The 26,521-nt window shown below is 46.5% G+C and overlaps 1 protein-coding gene across 7 annotated transcripts in view; it reads left to right on the forward strand.

Moving 5' to 3' along the window:
- The first annotated feature begins 5,547 nt into the window (after positions 1 to 5,547).
- ZNF274 (zinc finger protein 274) overlaps positions 5,548 to 26,521 on the forward strand; it is a 30,414-nt gene continuing 9,440 nt past the window's right edge. Inside the window, exons 1-4 of one of the 7 annotated variants that reach the window (XM_004061587.5) lie at positions 5,775 to 5,907; positions 6,386 to 6,463; positions 8,177 to 8,303; positions 9,408 to 9,503. In XM_004061587.5, coding sequence (XP_004061635.3) covers positions 6,431 to 6,463; positions 8,177 to 8,303; positions 9,408 to 9,503 — 256 coding nt within the window. In that variant the 5' untranslated portion in view covers positions 5,775 to 5,907; positions 6,386 to 6,430. The other 6 variants (XM_019016315.4, XM_019016316.4, XM_063701733.1 and 3 more) reach the window with 6 other exon arrangements.

Here is a 26,521-nt window from a genome sequence, read left to right on the forward strand (position 1 = left end):
TTACAGCACTCAGGTCTATTTCATATCAGATTGATTGATTTATTAAGACAAGGTCAAGCTCTGTCGCCCAGGCTGGAGTGCAGTGGCATAATCAGGGCTCACTGCAGCTTCAACTTCCTTAGCTCATGATTCTCCTACTTCAGCCTCTTGTGTAGCTAAGACTATAGGAGTGTGCCACCACATCCAGCTACGTTTTTCCCTTTAATATAGACGAGGTTTTGCTATGTTGCTCAGGCTGGTCTTGAACTCCTGAGTTCAAGTGACCCTCCCGCCTTGGCCTCCCAAAGTGCTGGGATTATAGGTATGAGCCTGGCCTCATACTTTATTTGTAGTAACAAGAATATCTGGAAAATGTTCAACATTGCTGAGAGCAGATTTCTTTCATTTTCGATGTGTGTATCCTCCACGGTTATTGAATAGAGGAGTAAACAAGAAAAAGACTCAAGAAGAGAGACGGGAGTCAGTTCTCATCAGAGAAGAAAAGGTCGATTTCCTAAGGCAGGAAATATTGAGATGGGTTATGTTCAGGACTAGCAGGAGGTGTGTGGCTGGCTTGTTCCTTGTCTACATCCTACTGGCCTAAAGAAAAGATGCCCACACTAAGGACAGCAAGAGGGAAAGAGTGAGCCTCATCCTCCGTGACTTCAGTGGGCAGCTTAACCAGCACCAGAAAAGACCTATACTTGCAGATTTTCTTTGTGAGAAAACGGCGTTGGTTATTTGGGTTTTTATTTATTTCCAACCAAACATGCCTTAACGGATACAGGGTGCAAAGGCGTGTACTAGATTATTCCAAACCTGCCTCACTGGTTTGTCCGGCATTCTGTGGACTTCCTGCATTCCTCTTTGAGGCAGGCAGTTTTCTGGAGGTTGTTTGTGATCGGCCTCTGCTCAGAGCCCAAATTCTTAGCCTTTCCCCCATGTGTTATGTCCAGTGTGGATTATCTTGATGGTGAGTTTACATTTGATGTTGGGGAAAACAGGCAAAGAATGAATGAGCAGCAGTAACCAAAGAGCCTCTTTTCTGGGAAAAAAGCTATGATATTAATAATTTATAGTTCAAATGCACATTAATTTATCCATACTTCTGTAACCTTACGTTCCCAAGCTCTCAGAAGTTCAGAGAGGTGTCCTCAAAGCTCACATTTCAAAGATGGAAAGACACATCTTTCTTCTTTTTAAAAATGGTTTTAAAATGTGTCCCCCTTTACATGGAACAATTTGAGATGCTCTGTGTGATGAAACAGAGACAGCGAATGATGAGTGGAGATCAAATCCTGGGTCCATGATTCAGTTGCACAGCTAGCTGGCTTAGGACTCAGTTGAACACCACTAGCTGCCATAATGGTCCAGCTGCCATAATGGTTTGGGCCAACTTATAGCTTTACATATTTTATTCTTAGTCATATGTTGTTTATTTATTATTTATTTATTCATTTATTTATTTTGAGATGGAGTCTCGCTGTGTCACCCAGGCTGGAATGCAGTGGCACAAACTCGGCTCACTGAAAGCTCCACTTCCTGGGATCATGCCATTCTCCTGTCTCAGCCTCCCGAGTAGCGGGGACTACAGGCGCCCGCCACCATGCTTGGCTAATTTTTGTATTTTTAGTAGAGACGGGGTTTCACCGTGTTAGCCAGGATGGTCTCGATCTCCTGACCTCATGATCTGCCCGCCTTGGCCTCCCAAAGTGCTGGGATTACAGGCGTGAGCCACTGCGCCCGGCCATATGTTGTTTAATTTAAATCAACAGTAGACCATTGATTAAAAAAAGCATATGGGGCCAGGGGCAGTGGCTCACTCCTGTAATCCCAGCACTTTGGGAGGCCAAAATGGGCAGATCACCTGAGGTCAGAAGTTCGAAACTAGCCTGACCAACATGGTGAAACCCCGTCTCTACTAAAAATATAAAAATTAGCTGGGCGTCGTGGCATCTGCCGGTAATCCCAGCTATTAGGGAGAACGACGCAGGAGAACCGCTAAAACCCGGGAGGCGGAGGCAGAGGTTGCAGTGCCATTGCACTCCAGCCTGGGCAACAAGAGCAAAACTCCATCTCAAAAAAAAAAAGCACATGGAAAAATATTAATATATTTAAATAACTCAGTATCTCAATAAACCTATGCCTGACTATGTGGAATATATATATATATTTGAGATGGAGCCCCCTTTAGTAGAGACGGGGTTTCACCATGTTGGCCAGGTTGGCCTCGAACTCCCGACCTCAGGTGATCCACCCACCTCAAAGTGCTGGGATTACAGGTGTGAGCCACCGCACCTGGCCCTATGCGGACTATATTAAGAGAGAAAAAGTAAAAATTAAACTTTGCAATTGAATGAAATAACTACTATTTCTACAACACACATTTTCACTTATGATCCATAATGCCTTCTATGTAATTCAAAATTCCAGATATTTTCTAACAGAAAATTTCTCCCTGTTATGAGTCTGCAAAATTTATATGAACAAGGCTATTTATATTTTGTCTCTCTTCCACCTAGTGTAAATCTTCTTGTATTTTGCTACAGATATACTCATGTGTTTGATGGCAGGTGCTACCCCAGACCTCTTAGGGATTTACACACTGTATGGTGTAAATACATTACCATCCTACTAAAATCCAAATGATCATGAATTCTAAAATACATCTGGCCCAGAAGGTTTTCAACAAGCAATCAAGGCACTGTCTAAATCCAACAACGATGAATAACATTTTTTCAACATTTTACATGTTTAATAGTTAACATTTCTTCAGAAGTCATTTTTGTTTTACAAATTACAATAAACAGCATATTTAATTTGCTAAACAGGAAAAGAGTATGCAATTATTAAAAGTTGAATTAAAATGGCTCTCATAAATCAATCTTCAATAATATGCTTATATAAAACCATCTTTAGGTTGGGCACAGTGGCTCAAGCCTGTAATCCCAGCACTGTGCGGGGCCGAGGTGGGCGGATCCCCTGAGGTCAGGAGTTTGAGACCAGCCTGGCCAACATGGCAAATCCCCATCTCTACTAAAAATACAAAAATTAGCCGGGCATGGTGGCACGCCCGGCTACTCAGGAGGCTGAGGCAGGGAGAATCGCTTGAACCCGGGAGGCAGAGGTTGCAGTTGAACCGAAATCGCGCCATTGCACTCCAGCCTGAGCGAAAGAGCAAGACTCTGTCTCAAAACAAAACAAAAAAAAACCAAAACATCTTTGGCCAGGCATGGTGGCTCACGCCTGCAATCCCAGCACTTTGGGAGGCCAAGGCGGGAGGACTGCTTGAGTCCAGGAGTTCAAGACCAGCCCTGACAACACACTGAGACCTCATCTCTACACAAATATTTATTAAAAATTAGCCAGGTGTGGTGATGCACACCAGTAGTCAGTCCTAGCTACTTGGAAAGCTGAGATGGGAGGAACACTTGAGCCCAGGAGGTTGGGCCAGCAGTAAGCCATGACTGCAGCACTGCTCTCCAGCCTGGGCGACAGAACAAGACCCTGTCTCAAAAACAAATTCTTTTAATCAAAAATCAGGTTTTATCCTATACCACATAAATAGAAAGAAATCATTAGAAGAATTTCCACCTGCCTGGGCAACATAGTGAGGTTTCTGTCTCTACAAAAAAGTACAAAAGAGACCAGGCGGGGTGGCTCATGCCTATTATCTCAGCACTTTGGGAGGCTGAGGTGGGCAGACTGCCTGAGGTCAGGAGTTCGAGACCAGGCTGGCTAACATGGTGAAACCCCGTCTCTACTAAAAATACAAAAATTAGCCAGGCATGATGGCACACACCTGTAGTCCAAGCTACTTGGGCAGCTGAGGCAGGAGAATCGCTTGAACCCAGGAAGCAGAGGTTGCAGTGAGCCGAGATTGCGCCACCTCACTCCAGCCTGGGCGACAGAGCAAGACTCTGTCTCCAAAAAAAAAAAAAAAAAAAGCCAGGTGTGGTGGCGTGCACCTGTCTCAGCTATTTGAGAGGCTAAGGTGGGCGGATCACTTGGGCCCAGGAGGTGGAGGCTGCAGTGAGCTGTGATCACACCAGTGAGCTGTGATCGCACCAATGCATTCCAGTCGGGGTGACAGAGCAAGACCCTGTCTCAAGAAAAAAAAAAAGAAAGAAAGAAAAAAGATAATTTCCAAGGGGGTTTGCTTCCTTGCGATTAAGGGCCTCCATCAAACTTGAAGATGAAGGGCTAGATGTATCCCTATTCAAATCCAGAACAAAACAAGACTATTAGTAAACATGACTACTTAACATAGCTCTGTCATACTAGCTAGGACTATACAGTGTTAATTTTTTAAAGTTGAAATATGGAAAAAGAAGATATCAAATTACTTATTAATTGGGGATGGTGTTGTATCTATAATAGACAAGAAAAATCCAATGAAATATTATTAGACTATAAGATATCTGCACAGTCTCTGAGTAAATACTCCTATGCCAAAATCAACACACTAACAGCAACAACAATTAAACAATGTGTAGCCTGAGGTTGGATCCTCCACAGTGACCAAAAAAACCAACTACCCGTGGAACAAGTTTAGCAGGCAGTGTACACGACCACCAGAGGGAGGCAGAGGGCTGCTGAGACCTGCCAGGAAATATCAAGAAAGAGGACACAGGGTCCTGAGCACCGAGAGAGATCATTAGGGCCCTCAGGTCCCAAGAAGACAAGACCATACTAGGACCTGGGACCTAAGGAAGATAAGAAAACACCAGATGTCGGTCCTTGAGGAAGCCAAGAGAATACCTCCTTGTCCTGAGCTCCCAAGGAAGATGACAGCACCCTGGGCCCAAGGATGGGTGGCACACACCAGGTCCTGGACAGCTACAGACTTAGGTTTCCTCTCCCTAGACATGAGCACCTCAGCTTCCAGGAGTAAACTGGACCACAGGGGGACACTAGGCAGAGGATCCTGCTCCTCCTCACCAATGCCTGGGGTAAAGTTAGCCCTGATCATCTCTCCAGAACTAGGGTAGACGTTTGGCCTCATTCCCATCACACTTGCGGTCCACCTAGTCTTCCCTCCTTCCCCTTGCACACCCCTGACCTTCCTACTCCTTTCCTGTAATCCCCAGAACTAGGGTGGACGTTTGGCCACGTTCCCATCACACTTCCGGTCCTCCGAGTTTCCCTCCACTCCCTGACCTTGAGTGGACACTTGGCCCTGTCCACCCTCACTTCCAGGCAGGACCCATCTCCCAGAAACATAAGTGCCGTCAGTCCCAACTCCTGCACACTTCCGGCTCTCCCAGTCCTCCCCTTCTTTCTCGACTTTGAAACTGGTGGAACTTCAGTACCTCTCCCCACTACCCCCGCGACTTCCGTCTTCCAGTCCCCCTCCTTCCCCAAAAGTTGCGTGGACTCTAGCCCCGCCTCCTACATTCTCCCCGCCCTCCCTGTCCCCGCCCCTCCACCCAGATGGACGGCCAGTTAGGCCCGCCCCCTGCACTTCCGGCCCTACCCGCCCTTCCTCTTCCCCAGGGACGTCATAATTAATCCCGCCCCCACCGCCACCCAACCAAGCATCACTCATTCCAGCACTTCCGGCCTGACCCCTGTCCAGCGCCTTTCCTTTCTCCAGCTTCTGCTCTGCCCCAAGAGTGGTGGCCTTCGTGGCAGGGCACGACTCTCTCCCAGCTCGGGTCGCCGCCCACATTAGTGTGGGGCCCTGCGGCCTAGCGTCCCTCACCAGAGGCCTCCCCTTGCCCAGCTGGACCGCCGAGGGACATCGACGAGTACCCTCCTCCTGCTGTCCCCGGCTTCGCCTGCCGCCCCTAACCGGCCAGTCAAGATGGCCGCCGCTGGGTGAGGCGAGCTGGCGCGCCGCGGGGGCGTCTGGGAGTTGTAGTTCGGGACGGCGGGCTGACGCACTTCGCCGCCGGCCGACGGGCGCCATTGTGCGGCGCGCGCCGGGTGAGTGCCGCGCGAAATCTGCGTCCGTCGGGGGCTGCGCTGGGCGGGTCCGGAACCGTTAGTTGGGGGCTAGCGCGGCCTCTGCATTTCCCGCCGAGCTCGGGTACCCTGAGCCGGCCGTGCCTGCAGTCCTCCCGCCGCTCTGTGGGATGGGGTCGGTGACCCGGAACCCCGAGGGGAGACAGTGCTTTCGGGGCGCCGGGGTGGAGAGAACAGATCGCCTCCGGAAGCGTGGGGTCTGGGCCAGGGAGGCGATCCCCTCCGATGCGCGGGACAGAGGAGGCTCGGTGTCCTCTCGGGGAGGGGAAAACTGGTCCTATCCAGTCCTGTGAGAGTCCTGTGACTCACTCTGGGCGTTTTCCAGTTTGGGTGGACTTGTCATTTCCCGCTGAGGGAGCCGTTCCTGGGCGGAGGCTGCGGTAGCTCTCCAGCGGACCCCTTAAGCCTCTCCCTCCCCTCCCAACTTCGGTTTCCTCAGGACTCTGCCCACTTCCACCAGAGACACATTGAGAAGGAGGAAACTATGGCCTCCAGGCTTCCGACGGCCTGGTCCTGTGTGAGTAGAGGCTTCCTTCGGCTTTTGAGTCCGCTACTGCACCTGGGAGGATGCGGATGGTGGTGAGATACCACCTTCCCTGAGATACCCCCATCCTCCAGAGCACCTCGGGGAGGGGGTAGAGATTGGTTGGGCATGAGAGATCCTGCGTGATGGTGGAACCGCAGGTTGCTTGGTTTTCCAAGGGTGTGGTTAGAATAGAGACCAGATTGTAGGGGCTTCTGAAGGCCAGGTTAAGGCTCTTCCTTGTATCCTTTATATTGGGAAGAGTAATTGACAGGTCTTTTGTTTGTTTGTTTGTTTTTTGTTTTTTGAGATGGAGTCTCCTCCTGTCGCCCAGGCTGGAGTACAGTGGCGCGATCTTGGCTCACTGCAACCTCCGCCTCCTGGGTTCAAGTGATTCTCCTGCCTCAGCCTCCCCGAGTAGCTGGGACTACAGGCGTGTGCCACCATGCCCAGCTAATTTTGTGTGTGTGTGTGTGTGTGTGTGTGTGTGTGTTTTGTGGAGACGGGGTTTCACCATGTTGGCCAGGCTGGTCTGGAACTCTTGACCTAAGGTGATCCGACCATCTCGGCCTCCCAAAGGTCTATGCAGGGATCAGGCTTATGTTTAGATTTCAGCAGATAAATTGGCATCAAGCAAGAGGTGACAGCAGCAGAGTTCAATAACAAGTAGAAAAGACAGGTGAGGATGGATCCCTGACAGGTGAAGGAGATAGAAAGAAGCATCAGGGCCCTGGGTAGGGGCTGGTGGCTCGGGTGTGATGGTGCAGCTCAGAGAATTCCCTAGGAGGCATACGCACCACTCCCAAAGTCAGAATTTTCAAATGAATAAGAAATAGGGGGCCGGGCGCGGTGGCTCACGTCTGTAATCCCAGCACTTTGGGAGGCTGAGGCAGGTGGATCACAAGGTCAGGAGATTGAGACCATCCTGGCTAACATAGTGAAACCCTGTCTCTACTAAAAAAATACAAAAAATTAGCCGGGCGTGGTGGCGGGCGCCTGTAGTCCCAGCTACTGGGGAGGCTGAGGCAGGAGAATGGCGTGAACCGGGGAGGCGGAGCTTGCAGTGAGCCCAGATGGCGCCACTGCACTCCAGCCTGGGCGACAGAGAGAGACTCCGTCTCAGAAAAAAAAGAAAAGAAAAATAGGGCCGGGTGCGGTGGCTCATGTCTGTAATCCCAGCACTTTGGGAGGCCGAGGCAGGCAGATCACAAGGTCAGGAGTTCGAGACCAGCCTGACCAACATGGTGAAACCCCATCTCTACTAAAAATACAAAAATTAGCCGGGCATGGTGGTATGTGCCTGTAATCCCAGCTACTCAGGAGGCTGAGGCGGGAGAATCACTTGAACCTGGGAGGTAGAGGCTGCAGTGAGCCAAGATTGCGCCACTGCACTCCAGCCTAGGAGACAGAGTGAGACTCTGTCTCAAAACAATAAATAAATAAATAAATAAATAAAATAAAATGGACAGATTTTCATATGCTACAGAGATCTCATGTGTTGCTCTCCTTATTGTAACCTGAATAGAGTCAAGCTTGGGTTTGCTTGGGGTTTCAGACAAAGACAGGAACTCAGGATGAGACTCCCAAAATGCCCTTGGGTCATCTTGTAGACCATTCTGTGCTTTCACTGGCCTGGTCAGCCTCCCCTGTCTTTCTTTTGTCGTGGATGCGGATGGCCCATGGCTGAACAAGAATCTGGATTTTTAGGAACCAGTGACCTTTGAAGATGTAACACTGGGTTTTACCCCGGAAGAGTGGGGACTGCTGGACCTCAAACAGAAGTCCCTGTACAGGGAAGTGATGCTGGAGAACTACAGGAACCTGGTCTCAGTGGGTAAGGCTGGCCTCCAGGTCAAGAAGGATCTGTGCTTTCTAGCACAAATGTAGCACCTCTGAAGTATGTGTCTGCTTGGGCTCAGACTGCAGGGGCACCAGTAGGAAAAGGACAGCTTTTCAGTATGACTTCTGAATCATTGCCTAGTCCATCCCTCCCTGAATACCAGGGAGATGGGTCTGTCAGGGATGTTTTCAGCTGCAGTAGTGGATGCTTATTGTTCTTGCAACAAGAGTTCCGGCCAGGCATGGTGGCTCACTTTAGGAGACTGAAGCAGGAGGATTGCTTGAGCCCAGGAGTTTGAGACCAGCATGGGCAACATAGACCGTGTCTCTATTAAAAAAAAAAAAAAAAAGAAACTCCACAGAAATTCCAGACAATGCGATGCCAGTGTCCCAACAGCTTAGGAGTAGCATCAAAGAGCCTGTCCCTGCCAGGCACGGTAGCTTACGCCTGTAATCCTGGCACTTTGGGAGGCTGAGGCAGGCAGATCAGTTGAGGTCAGGAGTTCTAGACCAGCCTGACCAACATGATGAAACCCTGTCTTTACTAAAAATACAAAAATTAGCCGAGCACCCCAGCTACTCAGGAGGCTGAGCCAGGAGAACTGCTTGAACATGGGAGGTGGAGGAGATTGCAGTGAGCTGAGATCGGATCACAGCACTCCAGCTTGGGCAACTGAGCAAGACTCCGTCTCAAGAAAAAAAAAAGCCTGTCCCTTCAAACTCTGGTTATTGTGAACCTTTCCATGTTCCCCCTAGTCATTGCACAGCTGTGGCTCCAAGCATTGCATCTGTGTTCAAGGCAGAAACAAGGAGAAGGGGTAGCCCTTTCACAGCTGTCATGTTTAACCAGAAAGCAAAAGCTTTCCCAGCTGACCGATCTCCCTTTGTGTCTGGCTGACCAGAACTGGACCCCTTAGCTGCTTGGCAAAGGAGTCTATGAAAGCCAACAACAGGGATGGATGGAGTTGTGTTCACTGCTCTAGGCCAGAAGTCATGTGCCTTAGCAGGGGAGAAGCTGGAGACGGCTTGTGCTGCAGTAGGATAGCATTTTCTCCTGAACACAGACCCCCACAAGCCCTGTCTCTTTTCCTTTGAGCAGAACATCAGCTTTCCAAACCAGATGTGGTATCTCAGTTAGAGGAGGCAGAAGATTTCTGGCCAGTGGAGAGAGGAATTCCTCAAGACACCATTCCAGGTGAGAACCAGACATGGGAAGCCCCCACAGGGAAGGGCCAACTGATTAGTCAGGGACCAGTATCTTGGAAAAGCAGTAGACATTGGGATACCCCAGGTGGGATGCTGTGATGAGCAGGTGCAGAACCAAACTCGAAGTTTTTCTCTGGCTCCACAGTCAGCAGTGTCCTACTTAGTTGAAAGTGAACCTGTTGCTGGTGGCAGGTGATACTTGTGTTGACGGTAGGGGCTCCCTTAGTCTGTTACATGCGTTGTCTACTGCCCTCCCCTCATAATCACTGGTAACCCTGGTGTGTATTTCCAGCCAGACTTTCTTATATAGGCTTACGTGAATGTATGTGAGTATATATACACATTTTGGGGGTGTTATAATACAGACAAGTCAGCTTCTTTTTGTTTTGGAGACAGGGTCTCTGTCACCGAGGCTGGAGTGCAGTGGCATGATCTCAGCTCACTGCACCCTCCGCGTCCTGGACTCAAGCTGTCCTCCTACCTCAGCCTTCCATGTAGCTGGATATATAGGCTTGTACCACCATGCCCGTTTAATTGTTTTTTGTAGAGACAGTGTTTCACCATGTTGCCCAGGCTGGTCTTGAACTCCTGAGCTCAAGTGATCCATCCACCTCAGCCTCCCAGAGTGCTGGGATTCCAGGCATGAGCCACCGTGTCTGTCTGGTCTGCTTTATTTTATTTATTTTTTGAGATGGAGTCTCACTCTGTTGCTCAGGCTGGAGTGCAGTGGTGTGATCTCAGCTCCCTGCAACCTCCGCCTCCCGGGTTCAAGTGATTTTCCAGCCTCAGCCTCTGCAGTAGCTGGGATTACAGGTGTGCACCATGACTCCAGGCTAGTTTTTGTATTTTTAGTAAAGGACGGTTTCACCATGTTGGCCATGCTGTTCTTGAACTCCTGACTTCAAGTGATTCACCCACCTTGGCCTCACAAAGTGCTGGGATTACAGGCATGAGCCATTGTGCCCGACCTCTGCTTTATTCTTAATAGCTTCAGTGTGGTCCACATTTGATTTTTCTTCTTTTGGTGGACATTAAATTTACTGCAGAAAACTTCCTTGCATACTTTTTTTTTGCACGTACAAGTTGGTTTTTCTGTAGGTTGGATTTCTAAATATGGAACTACAAGATCAACCAATGTTGTAAACTAAAAATCTGGTAGTGACAAATTGCCATCTCAAATCCTTTAAGGCCAGGCACAGTGGCTCACACCTATAATCCCAGCACTTTGGGAGGCTGAGGTGGGAGGATGTTTGAGACCCTGTCTCTATAAAGAAAATAAAATAGGACAGGCACGGTGGCTCATGGCTGTAATCCCAGCACTTTGGGAGGCCAAGGCAGGCAGATCATTTGAACTCGGGAGTTTGAGACCAGCCTGCCAAAATGGTGAAACCCCATCTCTACTAAAAATACAAAAATTAGCTGGGCATGGTGGGTGCCTGTAATCCCAGCTACTTGGGAGGCTGAGGCAGGAGAATCGCTTAAACCCAGGAGATGGAGGTTGCAGTGAGCAGAGATCATGCCACTGCGTGACAGAGCGAGACTCCATCTCAAAAAAAAAAAAAAAATATATATATATATATGTAAAAAATAGATGTGTGTGTGTGTATATGTATATATATGTATATATAAATCTTTAAAAATAGGCCAGGCACCAGGGGCTCATGCCTATAATCCCAGCAATTTGGGAGTCCAAGGCAGTAGGATTGCTTGAGGCTAGGAGTTTGAGGTTATAGTAAGCTGTGATCATGCCACTGCACTCTAACCTGGTTGACAGTGAGACCCTGTCTCAAAAAAATTAAAAATCCTTCAGCCTACTTAGAGTTGGCTGAAGTAAATGACAACTCTTTTTCTTCTTTATCAACAGCAATTTGTAATGGTCTTTTTAAGGTTTGCAGATCTGATGGGATAAATACAATATGTTCAATTTAGTTCACATTTTCCGCACAACGGACCAAGTTGGACATATTTTATAAATCTATGGCCTGTTTGTATTTTTTCTTTTGTGAGTTCATGTATTTTCTCATTTTTTTCTTGTTTGTTGGAATTCTCTATGTTCTGGATGTTAATATTGAAATATCATATCCCAGACCATGTATTGTCTACCTTTATGTAGTCTCTATACAGAAGTTTTATAATTTCTTTTTCTTTTCAAATATGTCTTTGTTTCTGTTTTAGATTCTGTATCATATATAGGTAGATTATCCAAACACTTTAGTGTGTTGTGGTGTTTGTTATATACCTCGAACTGCTGCGCTCAAGCAATCCTCCTGACTCAGACTCCCAAAGTGCTGGGATCACAGCACTTAAATTTTTTTCTTTTTAGTTCAGTTTATCTGGAATTTTGTTTTATATATGGGTGGGGTTCATCCTCTGCTTATTGGAAATATCATATTTGTCATGGACTAAATAGCTGTCTTTATATACAGGCCTCTATGGGCTCTCCCTTGATCTTTTCTGTCTCTGAGTAAATGCCATGTTACTGTACTTTGATATATAGTAGTTCCCCTTGTTATTTAAAAAAAAGAAAAAGTCTTAGCTGGCTTTAGCGATCTATTTCTCCAGATGAACACTTATTCTCAGCTTGTCAGTGTTCATTGAGAAAATCCTGTTGGGATGTGTATTACACTTAATTAGGTTTTCATTATTACTATTACCTGATCAGGTTAATCCTGCCTTATGGTCTTGCATAGTTGTTCCAGATGAACCTGTCATGCTCTTAAATTCTTTGATCTTTTTTGGCCGGGCGGGCACGGTGGCTCACACCTGTAATCCCAGCACTTTGGGAGGCTGAGGTGGGCAGATCATGAGGTCAAGAAATCGAGACCATTCTGGCCAATATGGTGAAACCCTGTCTCTACTAAAAATACAAAAATTAGCTGGGCGTGGTGGCTCGCACCGGTAATCCCAGCTGCTTGGGAGGCTGAGGCAGGAGGATCACTTGAACCTGGGAGGCAGAGGTTGCAGTGAACCCAGATTGCGCCACTGCACTCCAGCTTAGGCGACAGAGCAAGACTCTCTCAAAAAAAAAAAAAAAAAAAAAAAAAATTTATCTCTCTCTTTTTTTTTTGAGATGGAGTCTCCCTCTGCCACCCAGGCTGTAGGGCAGTGCGATCTCAGCTCACTGCACCTCCACCCTCTGGGTTCAAGTGATTCTCGTGCCTCAGCCTCCTGAGTAGCTGGGACTACAGGCATGTGCCACCATGCCCGGCCAATTTTTTAATCATCTGTAACAGTTGTGTTACATCATGTAGTTGTATTCATCATGGGTAGTATATCCAAAATCGTGTGAAGCTCAGAGTTTAAAGAGTTGGTATCTAGTCTCTGACTTAAATGGAAAAGTTTTTAGGTTTTGATGAGCTTAATGTTAGATTCTGCTTTGATTCAAATCAGTTTTATCTGGATTAACAAATAGTCATGTTGTCTTTTCTGATGAATAAAAATCGGTAATATCTTCTATTTCTCTTCTAGAGCATACTAAAGTGGTCACACAATTCTTCTCCTTTGAGCAGTTAACATAGGAGTATAATAGATATAGAAGTTTTGTAACGCGCTGCTGGAGTCTTGAATTTTTAAAGGGTTTTTGTGTCAGTATTCATAAATTATGTTGGGGAGGTGGTTTTCTTTGTGTGTTTGCTTGGTCAGCTTTTCTATCGGTGTGCTGAATGCTTTCCCTTCTCTGTTTTCTGTGCTGTGGTGCAAGTGGCATCAGAACTGCCCACTTCTGGCAGTATTGAGCTGTGACATCTGCACCTAACCCCCATCCTTGGTGATGACCTGTTTGCCACAGAATAGAGGGCTAGAGTCTTTCTCTGTGACTCTCCCCAACCCCCACCCTTTCTGGGGGCCCTGTTTCTGATTTCTTCGTATTTCAACTTCCTGGCTCAGCATTAGTATTTTGTTTTTCGTTTCCACATTCAAAGTTTTTCCTTCCATTCCCTTCACTGAAAATCTTTGTTAGCAAAAGAGGTCACTAAACTATTTCATCTGCAAAGTCTCCAGCAATGCAAGTACTTTGTATCTGCCTGCAGTGGTTTCTGTGCCCCTTGGTTTTTGAGACAGAGTCTCACTCTATCGCCAGGCTGGAGTGCAGTGGCGCCATCTCGGCTCACTGTAACCTCTGCCTCCAAGGTTCAAGTGATTCTCCTGCCTCAGCCTCCAGAGTTGCTGGGACTACAGGTGTGCACCACCACGCTCAGCTAATTTTTTGTATTTTAGTAGAGACTGGGTTTCACCATGTTGGCCAGGATGGTCTTGATCTTTTGAACTTGTAGTCTGCCCGCCTCGGCCTCCCAAAGTGCTGGTATTACAGGCATGAGCCACTGCGCCCGGCCCAGCCTCCTGATCTTCCTTTTGGTCTTTATGTCTCTGGATTACTCAGGCTGTGACAAGTCTGCGTTTCATCCTTCTTGGAGCTGAGGACCCATGTCCTGAATGGGCAAACCTCCAGGCCATACACTTCTGGATGATCTGGTAGTATCCTAAATCTGGCTGGTGTCTGGGGCACTGTGGGTGCCACACATCTTGGGAGAGCTGACTCCACTGGTGACAGATTCAGGGTGGTGTCCCAGAGTCAGAGGCCACATGAGGGGAGGCTCATCAGGAGGTACTGTTGCAGTCTCGGCCTGAGGTGATGGGTGTCCAACTCATCTCTGCTGTGTCACAGAAAGAGTCCTTAACTAGATGCTGTCCTTCCTCTTCTCCTTCCACCTCACAGATACTTATGGAGGGCCTTTTCTGTCCCATGCAATATACTTACTAAAAACTTCGGTGATAAACCAAAGCACTTACATAATCTCTACCATCTTAGACTTCATAGTCTAAACAATGATGGCCTTTTACAAACATGTTACACAGATACAGTGATAAATGTACTGAGAAGGAAAAAAGCCTGATATAAAGAAGGGGAGCAGTGGGGAATTACTTCAGAAGACCTAGTCAGGGGACACTGCAGGGGTGAGATTTAAGCCAATTCCTGAAGGAAAATAAGTCCGTGGACATATAGGATTGGTGGTGAAGACAGCTTCTAGGCATGGAGGCACCATTTGAGGTGACTGTCAGATGGGAAAGAACTTAGCATTTCGAGGGGCACTTCGAGCCTAGTGGACTAGGAGTAGGTAAAATGAAGGGATGTGACATTGCTTTTCACAGCTCACTCTGGGTGGCTGTGAAGAAAGAATTGCGGTATGTCACAGATTGGAGGCAGGCAGGGCCCGCAGTTACACTTGGTAATACCTGCTAACATGTGGTAATAAGTGGCCTGAGAGTAACAGCACATTTGGGGAAAATCAGGTGTGTGTGATTCATAGGTGGACTCAGTGGGCCTAGGTGAGTGATTGAGAGGGATGAAAGAACAAGCCATCAAGAATTTCTCGTAGGTGACTGCGTCTAACATATTTCGTACGTAAAGTCGGACCTCGTGCACATAACAAAATCCACAGATGCTCAAGTCCCCAATATAAAATGGTGTAGTGTTTGCATATGACTTACTCACATCCTCCCATATAGTTGAAGTCATCTCTAGATTACTTATAATACCGAATATGATGTAAATGCTGTGTAAGTAGTTGTTACACTGTTTAGGGAATGGTGACTAGGAAAAAAAGTTTGCACATGTTCAGTACATTTGCAGCCATCTTTCATATATTTTTTTGAGTTGAGGTCTCACTCTATGTATCACCCAGGCTGACGTGTAGTGGCATGATCCTGGCTCACTGCAGCCTTGAACTCCTGGGCTCAAGTGATCCTCCTGCCTCAGCTTCCTGAGCAGCTTGGACTACATGTGTGTGCCATTACGCCTGGCTAAGTTTTATATTGTTTTGTCACCATGTTGCCCAGGCTGGTATCGAGCTTGCCTCAAGCAATCCTCCCCGTGTCAGTTTCCCAAAGTGCTGAGATTACCGTCTTTAGCCACCATGTTTGGCACATCATTCATTTTTTTTTTTCCCTCAAATATTTTCAATCCAGAGTTTGTTGAATCCACAGATGTCGAACCCACAGAATATACAGGTCCAACTGTACATTCTTTTTGTCAATATCTTTTTTCTTTTTTTTTTTTTTTTTTTGAGACAGAGTCTCGCTCTGTTGCCCAGGTTGGAGTGCAGTGGCACAATCTCGGCTCACTGCAAGCTCCACCTCCTGGGTTCACGCCATTCTCCTGCCTCAGCCTCCCGAGTAGCTGGGACTACAGGCGCCCGCCACCATGCCTGGCTCATATTTTGTATTTTTAGTAGAGACAGGGTTTCACCGTGTTAGCCAGGATGGTTTCAATCTCCTGACCTCGTGATCCGCCTGCCTTGACCTCTCAAAATGCTGGGATTACAGGTGTGAGCCACCACGCCTGGCCTTTTTTTTTTTTTTTGAGAGTCTCGCTCTGTCATCCAGGCTTCTGTAGTGCAGTGGTGCAATCTTGGCTCATTGCAACCTCTGCCTGCTGGGTTCAAGTGATTCTCCTACCTCAGCCTCCTGAGTAGCTGGGACTACAGGACTGTGCCTGTATGTGTCCATCGCTTCTTTTAAAAATATGATAAAGGGACCAGGTGTGATGGCTTATGACTGGAACCCCAACACTTAGGGAGGCTAAGGTGGGAGGATCACTTGAACTAAGGAGTTCAAGACCACCTGACAAACACAGCAAAATGTCATCTCTACTAAAAATAAAAATAATAAGCCAGATGCGGTGCTGCATCCCTGTAGTCCCAGCTACTTGGGAGGCTGAGGCAGGAGGATTGCTTGAGCTTGGGAGTTTGAGGCTGCATTGAGCTGTGATTGTACCACTGCACTTCAGCCTGGGCAACACAGCAAGAAACGGTCTCAAAAAAAAAAAAATCTATATCTATATCTATATCACATATGAGATAAAAGGGTCAGATGTGGTGGCTCACACCTGTAATCCCAACACTTTGGGACTCCAAAGCAGGAGGATTGCTTGAGGCCAGATGTTTGAGATCAGCCTGGGAAACATGGTGAATACAAGTCTCTGCAAAAAAATAACAAAAACTAGCTGGGTGTGGAGGCAGGAGGATCACTTCAGCCTGGGAGGTTGAGATTGCAGTGCGCCACTGCACTCCAGCCTTTGTTTCAAAAATATGTGTGTGTGTGGGTGGGTGGGTGTGTGTGTATGATAAGGGAGAAAAATTATTTCTGAGTTTTTGGCGTTAGCCAAGGATGTGGGGATGTCTGGTAAAGACCTAGACTTTGCTGAGGGGAGGAAATAAGGGGTTTGTGTTTTCTGTGTTTTTTTGTGGTTTGTTTTTTACCTTTTTTTTTTTTTTTTTTTGAGGCAGGCTCTCACTTTGTCACCCAGGCTAAAGTGCAGTGGCCCCATCTCACATCACTGCAACCTCCACTTCCCAGGTTCAAGCAATTCTCCTGCCTCAGCCTTCTGTGTAGCTGGGACTACAGGCACCTGCCACCACACCTAGCTGATATTTTGGACTTTTTAGTAGAGACAGGGTTTCACCATGTTGGCCAGGCTGGTCTCAAATCCCTGACCTCAAGTGATCCTCCCACCTGGGCCTCCCAAAGTGCTGGGATTACAGGTGTGAGCCACCACACCTGGCCTGTTTTTTACTTTTTATGTTGAAATAATTTTTAATCTTTTTTTTCGGCCGGGTGCGGTGGCTCATGTCTATAATGCCAGCACTTTGGGAGGCCGAGGTGGGTGGATCACCTGAGAAGTTCGAGACCATCCTGGCTAACATGGTGAAACCCCGTCTCTACTAAAAATACAAAAAATAGCCGGGCACGGTGGTGGGCGCCAGTAGTCCCAGCTACTCAGGAGGCTGAGGCAGGAGAATGGCATGAAGCCGGGAGGCGGAGCTTGCAGTGAGCTGAGATAGCACCTCTGCACTCCAGCCTGGGCGACAGAGTGAGACTCCATCTCAAAAAATAATAATAATAAATAAATAAATAAATAAAAATACAAAAATTAACTGGGCATGCTGGTGTGCACCTGTAGTCCCAGCTACTCGGGAGGCTGAGGCAGGTGAATCGATTGAACCCAGGAGGCAGAGGTTACAGTGAGCCGAGATGGTGCCACTGCACTCCAGCCTGGCGACAGAGTGAGACTCCGTCTCAAAAAAAAAAAAAAATATATATATATAAACACACACATACACATATATATGTGTGTGTATATATATACACGTGTGTGTGTATATATATATACACACTAATAGTATGGATAACTCAATAGCTTTCACATTGATTGAAGTTTTTGAACTGTCCCGTGTCTTAACTGATTCTTGTAATGACAGATGAATGAGAAGGCACCATAGAGACAAAGGTTTGCAAATCCAGTCGAATACACCTATTTAGATCTAAGAAGGAGATCCACACAGCACATAAAAACATCCGTGTGGAAGTCATAGGTGTTTAGAATGGAATGCTTTACTGTGAGTGTGAGACGGGGAACTGTCTTCTAAAGTGGTCAGTTTCTCCCAACAGTGGCAGAGCTGTGCCTCTCGTTAATGGACAGAACTGGTATTGAGTTCAGACTTGGGCTATTTTGACAACTCTGTGTGCTTCTCGAGCTTCCCATGACAGCAAGAATGGCAGTCAAGTCAGCAGTCCCCAACCTTTTTGGTACTAGGGACCGGTTTTGTGGAAGACAGTTTTTCCATGGACCTTGGGGTGGGGAGGGATAGTTTTGAGATGAAACTGTTCCACCCCAGATCATGAGGCATTAGATTCTCATAAGGAGCATGCAGCCTAGATCCCTCATGCACAGTTTACAATAGGGTTCATGCTCCTGTGAGAGTCCAGTGCCACTGCGGATCTGACAGGAGGTGGAGCTCAGGTGGTAATGCTCATTTGCCTGCCACTCACCTCCTGCCGTGCAGCCTGGTACCAGTTCATGGCCTGGCAGCTGGGGACCCGTGGTTTAAGTAGAAGGGAAACAAATGCTAGGACAAATGGCATTCATCCTCAGGAAAGCACTGAATGAGGAATGATGCTGTGACAGTAAGCAATGTAGGGAAAATAGGTGGCACTCGAATCTTCAGCTCTCACTAATGTCCCTTCAAGAACCATTGCCATATATGTGGCTCTTGGGTGGAATACTTGAGATGTAAACTATTACAGATTTAGTCATTAGGAAAGGAATGCAGGGAAGAGACTATTATGAAGGTCATGATTTAGGAAACCCTGCAGGGCATTTTACATTTTTTACTTGTCAAGAAGTTAAGTAGAGGCCAGGCACGGCGGCTCATGCCTGTAATCGCAGCACTTTGAGAGGCCAAGGTGGGTAGATCATTTGAGCTCAGGGGTTTGAGACCAACCTGGGCAACATGACGAAACCCTATTGCTACATAAAATAGAAAAATTAGCCAGGTATGGTGGCGTGTGTCTATAGTTCCAGCTACTTGGGAGGCTGAGGTGGGAGGTTGGCTTGAGCCTGGAAGGTGGAGGTTGCAGTGAGCTGGGATCCTGCCACTGCAGAAAAAAAAACAAAGTAGGAAATGAGTCCTACAAATAAGAACTTAGCAGCTTTTTTGAAACATAGACCAAACATGAGTCTGAAAAATAAGTTTGATGAGGCGAGTGTTTTATTAGGAGGAAGAAAGCCAAATTCTTCTTGAGATTCCATCCTTTGTATAGCTTCAGAGGGTCACATAGGGTATAGAGTGATCAACAGCATACCATTCTTTTATCCAAGAATAAGATGGAGTAAATGTGTTTAGTTTGAAAAAATTCACTTTCAGCCTGTCTTTGCCCTCTTTAATGTCTTTGCCATCTTTCACGGGACATTAACCAGCAAACACCCCAAATGAAGTAAGTCCTTTTCATGAACTTTTCACCATCTGAGAACTCACACAGGGAAGAAACCTCAGAAATATGATCACGTGAGGAAAGACTTCTGGCCTAACTCAGTCTTATCTTGAGAGGATTCATACTGGAAAAGTTCTTACATTGAGTATTACATCTAAGAGCTTCTGAAACCATGAGAATATAATTGCTGTGGGAAAGGTTTTATGCATAGCTCCCTTATTCAGCATCACAGAAGTTGTACTAGAGATTACCTAAGAACGTAGGGCTGGGAAGCCTTCGGGTGTCCCAGAACTCACTGGCAAGGATCCCTCTCTGAACACAGCATTTTGGGAACCCCTTCAGTAGGAGTCCTCATTGTTTTCAGCATCAGAGGACTCATATGGGCAAACATCCTGTGAATGTAATCTGTGCAGACAAATGACCAGCCTTAACTCTCACCTTATGTGACAGAACGAAAAAAATATACACTGAAAAGAACCCCATTGAATAATAAAAATGAAATGTCTCATCCTATTTTTATATCATGTTGTAGAGAAGGCAAACCCTACCTAAAACACTGATAAGTATATAAATGTAGTCTTGTCTCTTCTAATTTGCTTATCATCTGACCTGAACATCTAGAACAAATATTTAAAATATGGATGAGAGCAGGTGTTCTTTTACTTCTGTATGTCCCCATTTGCTAACACAATGACTGAATTACTAGGAACTCAGTACATACTGTTGAGTGAATAGATGTCTGAAGAAGTTGCAGGAGACAAGAATATGTCTTCAAAGAGAAGACTGAATACAAGGCTAGGCTTTGAAACAAAAGGGTAGGTAAGAGAGGGTAAAGGAAAATCTTGAGAGAGTGCTACAAAGAACTCTGCGGGGCCCACATTCTTGGCAACTAGGTTGAGTCTGGAATGTTGGGTGGCTGTCAAATATGTTTTGGCTGGAATTCAGTGAAGCAGAGTCATCTCATGCTTTGTGATCTTTTATTGAAGAACACTTTACATTCTCTGCCACCTCCCACATATCTGATCTCTAAGACCTGTGTAAATCGTGATCCTCTTATCTGCGGATCACTCTCCCTGTGTTCTAGGGCTTGTACTCAGGGATAACTTCAAAGTCTGAAATGTCTTAACTAGTAATTAAGAAGGAAAACAAACGAACTAAGTGTTTGAAGCAGACATTTTTGGGGGGAAAGAAAAATACCATCAACAGTCCTATAGAAAGAGGAACAATGGCTTTAAGAAAAAAAAAGAAGAATAAATGAGTCAGAAATAGAGAAGAAAAAATATTCCAAGAGCTCATTTTCTGGATAGGCAAAATGCCAAAATGACTTTGAGTAAGTAAAGAATAAGTAACCAACCAGTAAACCTATACAGGGGAAAAGAACCTGTACAGATATTTTACATGTAGTTTTTAGTTATAGTAGTTTGCACAGCTGTTACAAAGAATGAGCAACCTCTTTATGTATTGATTTGAAACCACATGTGTGTACTTAAAGTATATGACATTTTAATATATAAATATACATAAACTATTTCTTAAAATTCAAGTGTGCTTGCTTTGGCTTCACATATACTAAAATTGGAACAGTACAGAGAAGATGAGCATAAAAATTTAAAAATAACAAAATACATAGTCAAGTGCGAACACACAAACATGGTTGTGTGTCAATTGATCATCAGTGGAAAGACATGGAGACTTCTTTGGAATTTTATATTAATTTTTGGAGGTGCTGCCCATAACTGTGATCATATGGAAATGGTAGCTCCTTCCTGTTGTGTCACTGCTTCCTGGTCCAGTTCCTGACACAGTATAGGTGCTCAGTAATTATTTGTTGAGTGTAGGAATGAACAAACAAAACATGGAAAAATTTTTGGAAAAGTGTAGAGTTGCCAAAATTAGTCCTAGGAGAAATATTAAAATTAACTTTGACTTTTTTTTTTTTTTAACAAATTGACCACTTGCATCTGAGTACTGCCCTGAGCAGTGGAGATTTTTTAACTTCCCATTAAAGACAGGGATGGGTGCAGTGGCTCACCCATCTCAGCACCTTGGGAGGCTATAATCTCAGCACCTTGGGAAGGTGAAGTGGGAGAATTGCTGGAGCCAGGAATTGGAGACCACCCCGGGCAGCATAGCAATTCCTGGTCTCTACAAAAAATTTAAAAATTAGCCATGTGTGCTGGGGTGCGCACCTCTGAAATACTATTAAAATGATGCTATTTGGCTGGGCACGGTGGCTCAGGCCTGTAATGCCGGCACTTTGGGAGGCCAAGGCAAGTGGATCACCTGAGGTCAGGAGTTTGAGACCAGCCTGGCAAACATGTCAAAACCCTGTCTCTACTAAAACTACAAAAAATAGCCAGGTGTGGTGGTGGGCGCCTGTAATCCCAGCTACTTAGGAGGTTGAGACAGGAGAATTGCTTGAACCCGGGAGGCGGAAGTTGCAGTGAGCCGAGATTGTGCCATTACACTTCAGCCTGGGCGACAGAGCAAGACTCTGTCTAAAAAAAAAAAAGATTCAGCAAAATGACATTACAAAATAAATTCATAGTAATAGCTTGGCTTGGCCAGGTATGGTGGCTCACACCTGTACTGGGGTGGCTCAATCCCGATACTTTGGGAGGCCAAGGTGAATGGATCACTTGAGGCCAGGAGTTCAAGACCAGCCTGGCCAACATGGTGAAACTCTGTCTCTACTAAAAATACAAAAAATTAGCTGGGCGTGGTGGCGTGCACCTGTAATTCGGGAGGCTGAGGCATGAGAATTGCTTGAACTCAGGAGTTGGATGTTGCCATGAGCAGAGATCACACTACTGCAGTCCAGCCTGGCCTATGGAGCGAGATTCCATCTCAAAAAGAAAGAAAAAGCTTTGGTTTACACCAGGAATATCAAATTTGACATGGATATACAAAATATACCTTTAAAAAGTTATACCAAAGAATAAATTATTAAAGAATGAGCAGGACCTATTTGAAGAAAGTTGTAAGTGCTGGAGTGTGGAAGACTTGATAAATAGAAGTATTAACTTATTTTGAGGGCTTAAAAAGGCTAGAAGTACTGATGTCCTTTTCCTGAGTCCTGAAGTCATTCTAGCCATCAACCTCTGGAGAAATGCTGCTGGGGCCATTTTACCATGGGACCAGAAATACAAGTCCCTGACATGGGCTTGGCTGAGAAGAAGCAAGTGGGGTGCAAACTATGTGTGCTTTCATGTTACAAAGAAGCTGTGTTGAATCAACAAATATTACTTGAGCACTTGCCAGGATTCCAGGTACTGTTCCAGGGCTGGATCACAGCGATGAGTGGGGCAGGTCTTACACCTGCTTTCATTGGGCCTACATCCATTCCATGGCTGATTGAATCAACAAAAATGAAGTTGCCCATTCAGTACCTCAATTGCACTGGGCACCTTTCAACTGCTCATTGGCCCTGCAGCTAACGCTACTATGTTGGACAGTACAGATCTAGAACATCTCATTTATAGAAAGTTCCATTGGACAGCACTGCTCTAGATAGGGTGATAGACATGATAAATTATGAATCAGATATTTGGGATGGGAATGAGTGTTGGAAAGAGAAGGAAACGATGGGATACATTGGTGGGGGACAAGCGAGGTATGGGTGGGCAGCAGTAGTTCAGAACTAAGTAGGAAGATGGTTCTGAGGAGGTGACATTTGAGCTCAGAGCTGAATGGGAAAGGCGAACCAGGTGAAGATGTTGGGGAAGGTGAACCAGGCGAAGATGTTGGGGAAGACTATACCAGGCAGGAGGGTGGTGCACATGTGGATCTCTGGATGAAAGGCCATATTCTAGGAAAACTAAGATGGTGGCTGTGGGAGACCCCTTTAGCGTCAAGGACATGAAATAACAGGGTTTAGAACCCAGCTCCTTTGTTGCCCACTGTGTCAGGCCGTTCTTAAATTGCTATAAATGCCTGAGACTGGGTTATTTATGAAGATAAGAGATTTAATTGGCTCACAGTTCTGCAGGCTGTACAAGGGTGGCACTGGCATCTGGTTGGCTTCCGGGGAGGCCTCAGGGAGCTTTTTACTCATGGTGGAAGGCAGGGAGCAGGCACATCAAGGCACATCATGGGAAAACCAGGAGCCAGAGAGAGGAAAAAGGTGCTGCACACTGTTTTTTTTTTTTTTTTTTTTTTTTTTTGGAGGCATGGTCTCACTCTCACCTAGGTGGTAGTACAGTGGTGTGATCATGACCCACTGCAGCCTCGACTTCCCGAGCTCAAGCAGTTCTCCCACCTCAGCTTCCTGAGTAGCCAGGACTACAGGCACATGCCGCTACGTGTGGCTAATTTTTTTTTTTTTTTTTTTTTTTGTGGAGATGGGGTTTTGCCATGTTGCCCAGGCCGGTCTAGAACTCCTGGGCTCAAGCGAACCACCTACCTCAGCCTCCCAAGGTGCTGGGATTACCGGCGTGAGCCACTCTGCCCGGCCACACTTTTTTAAACAACCAGATCTCGTGGGATTAACTTAACACCAGGAGGATGGTGCTAAGCCATTCTTGAAGGTTCACCAGGCCCCACCTCCAACACAGCATCACTTTTCAACCTGAGATTTGGTAGGGACACAGAACCAAACCGGATCATCCACTCTGCAACCCTGGGCGGGGTTCCTAGCCTATCCCAGCATGAATTTTTTTTTTTTTTCTTTCTGAGATGGAGTCTTGCACTGTCGCCCAGGCTGGAGTGCAGTGGTGTGATCTTAGCTCACTGTAACCTCCACCTCCTGGGTTCAAGTGATTCTCCTGCCTCAGCCTCCCAGGTAGCTGGGACTACAGGTGCCCGCCACCTCGCCTAGCTAACTTTTGTATTTTTAGTAGAGACGGGGTTTCACCATATTGGCCAGGCTGGTCTCAAACTCCTGACCTTGTGATCTGCCCACTTCAGCCTCCCAAAGTGCTGGGATTACAGGCGTGAGTCACCGTGCCAGGCATATTTCTTTTGTGTATGGTGTACATTTGCTTCCTGGGACTGTGGGCAGCCTGCGTGAAATGATGGTACTGTCATTGATTCAAAAACTGAGTAACGTAAAGATGATCAGCAGCCTTTGGCAGATCCTCTACTTTGGGGTGTGAGATCCACAAGTCCCAGTTGGCAGCCTCAGTGGTACACTGGAGGAGACAGATGCAGAAGGTAATCCAACAGGGAGCTTAGGGGCACTGAGGGAATGATGAGAGAGAACAGGAAAGCTGAGAGCTTTCCAGACAAGGAGGAAAAGTGATGGGGTACTGTGCCCAGGGATTAGGGGAGCTGAGGGTAAGTACTCTTTTCCCCCACAAGCTGCTAAAAAGATCATTGCTTTTCGTTATATTTTGGACTGGTATACCTGGCTAATCAGCATTCACTGGGAAACAGCACTGTGAGGAAGACAGCTGCCTAAGGCCTGTTTGTCACCCTGGAAGGGAAGCAGCAGAGAGGTAGAAGTATCCTGAGAGAAGAAAATAGTGTCAAGAGGGAGAAAGCAGCAGCTCCCATCAAGCCCTTACCACATGCTGTGCCTGGACTTTGGTATCTCATCACTTTGGGTGAAGAAACTCAGGCTCAAGAAGTTAATCTCTCTTGATTAAACCCCTTGCTTTGAGCCTCAGTGAATTTGTTTCACAACCCATTAGATAGACAGTTGTAGGTGAGGTGACTACATTGCTATGGGCTCATTCAGTTGCTGGACTGAAAGCCATTTGGACCTCCAGCTGATAGGGATTATGCAGCTCCACATGAGTGGGTTGGGTCAGTCATGTCTGTGGAATGAGATGGGTGGAATGAGAATCCAGTTCCACTTCTGCCTGGTGGTGAACTTAAGAGCTTCCATTTTCTCCTCCATGAAGTGGAGCAGCTAATTTCCTGCAATAGACAGTGGTAAGGATTGCCCTAAAGGTCTTGGGATAGTCTATGGGTTGAGATTTGGAGGACTGAGGTGCACAGAATGAGTCCATCTCTTCCTCACCAGTTTCTGGGTTTGTGGTCTGTCTGTCCACTGTGGTGTCCTTGGTTCCATAGCACGCAAAAGGTGCTTTATGATAACTGTGTACAGAACAGAGTGTGGGGCCTCATGGGTTAATAATAAAGATTAAAGCAGAAGTAAATACATTAGAAAGGGGTGGGGTGGAGTAGAAGAATCCAACAGTTGTTTTCCTAGGGGCCAAGGCACGAAAATCCCTCGATTAAGGAATACAGAAATGAAATTTTAGAAATTTATGAAGTAACATTTAAGATTTTTAAGTGTCATGCATGGTTACCTAAAATAGTACTGGTGGCCCAGTGCTGGTTTGCCACTTAGCCCCCCAGGAAGTACAGATTCAGTTGGTGCATGTCCCATGTCCTAGGCACTTAGTCCAGTGCTGCTGGGCCTCCAGTAAATCTTATCCCCAGCTGCTTCTCAGGAAAAATTCAAGCCTTAAGAGCTGTAATTGGGCTGGGCACGGTGGCTCACACCTGTAATCCCAGCACTTTGGGAGGCCGAGACGGACGGATCACCTGAGGTCAGGAGTTCGAGACCAGCCTGGCCAAGATGGCGAAACCCTGTCTCTACTAAAAATACAAAAATTAGCTGGGCATGGCGGTGGGCGCCTGTAATCCCAGCTGCTCGGGACGCTGAGGCAGGAGAATTGCTTGAACCCGGAAGGCGGAGGTTGCAGTGAGCCGAGATCCCTCCACTGCATTCTAGCGTGGGCGATTAAGAGCGAAACTCCGTCTCAAAAAAAAAAAAAAGAAAAGAAAGAAAAACGCTGTAATTGAAAGAAAATAAATGAAGTATGCTTTCAAATTAAGAAAAGTGACTTGGGGCGAAGTAAGTCCACAGAAGTCCTAAGAAACAGAAAGGGAATTAAATACAGATCAGAGCAGTTATAAATGAGTTGGAGAGGCCAAGCCCCCAAAATGAAAATACCTCAAAAGCTTATTTGGGGGAAGAGGTTGGAATTAGGTGCACAAGTGTGTCTGATCAATCTTATCAAGAAGAAAAATCACTTCAAGCGTAGACTGGGAATGGTCGAAAATTTAAAGCGTGGCTCGGGTCCTGATCTACAACTGCGCCACCTCGCTGGAAGGACGGCCTGGGCTGCGAGGAGGCGGCGCGGGCACTGGCTCTGGGCAGATCCCAACGCGGAGCTGACTCCCTGGGCCCATGCCAGCGGTGGGCACCTCCAGCCAAACCTGTGCAGCGCGCAAACGGGAAGCCCAGACAGACCAGGGTTTGTACTCGAGGAACGGGAGAGGGGAGGG

Source organism: Gorilla gorilla, chromosome 20 (genome assembly GCF_029281585.2).
Source record: "Gorilla gorilla gorilla isolate KB3781 chromosome 20, NHGRI_mGorGor1-v2.1_pri, whole genome shotgun sequence".
In the NCBI taxonomy this organism is placed as follows: Eukaryota; Metazoa; Chordata; class Mammalia; order Primates; family Hominidae; genus Gorilla; species Gorilla gorilla.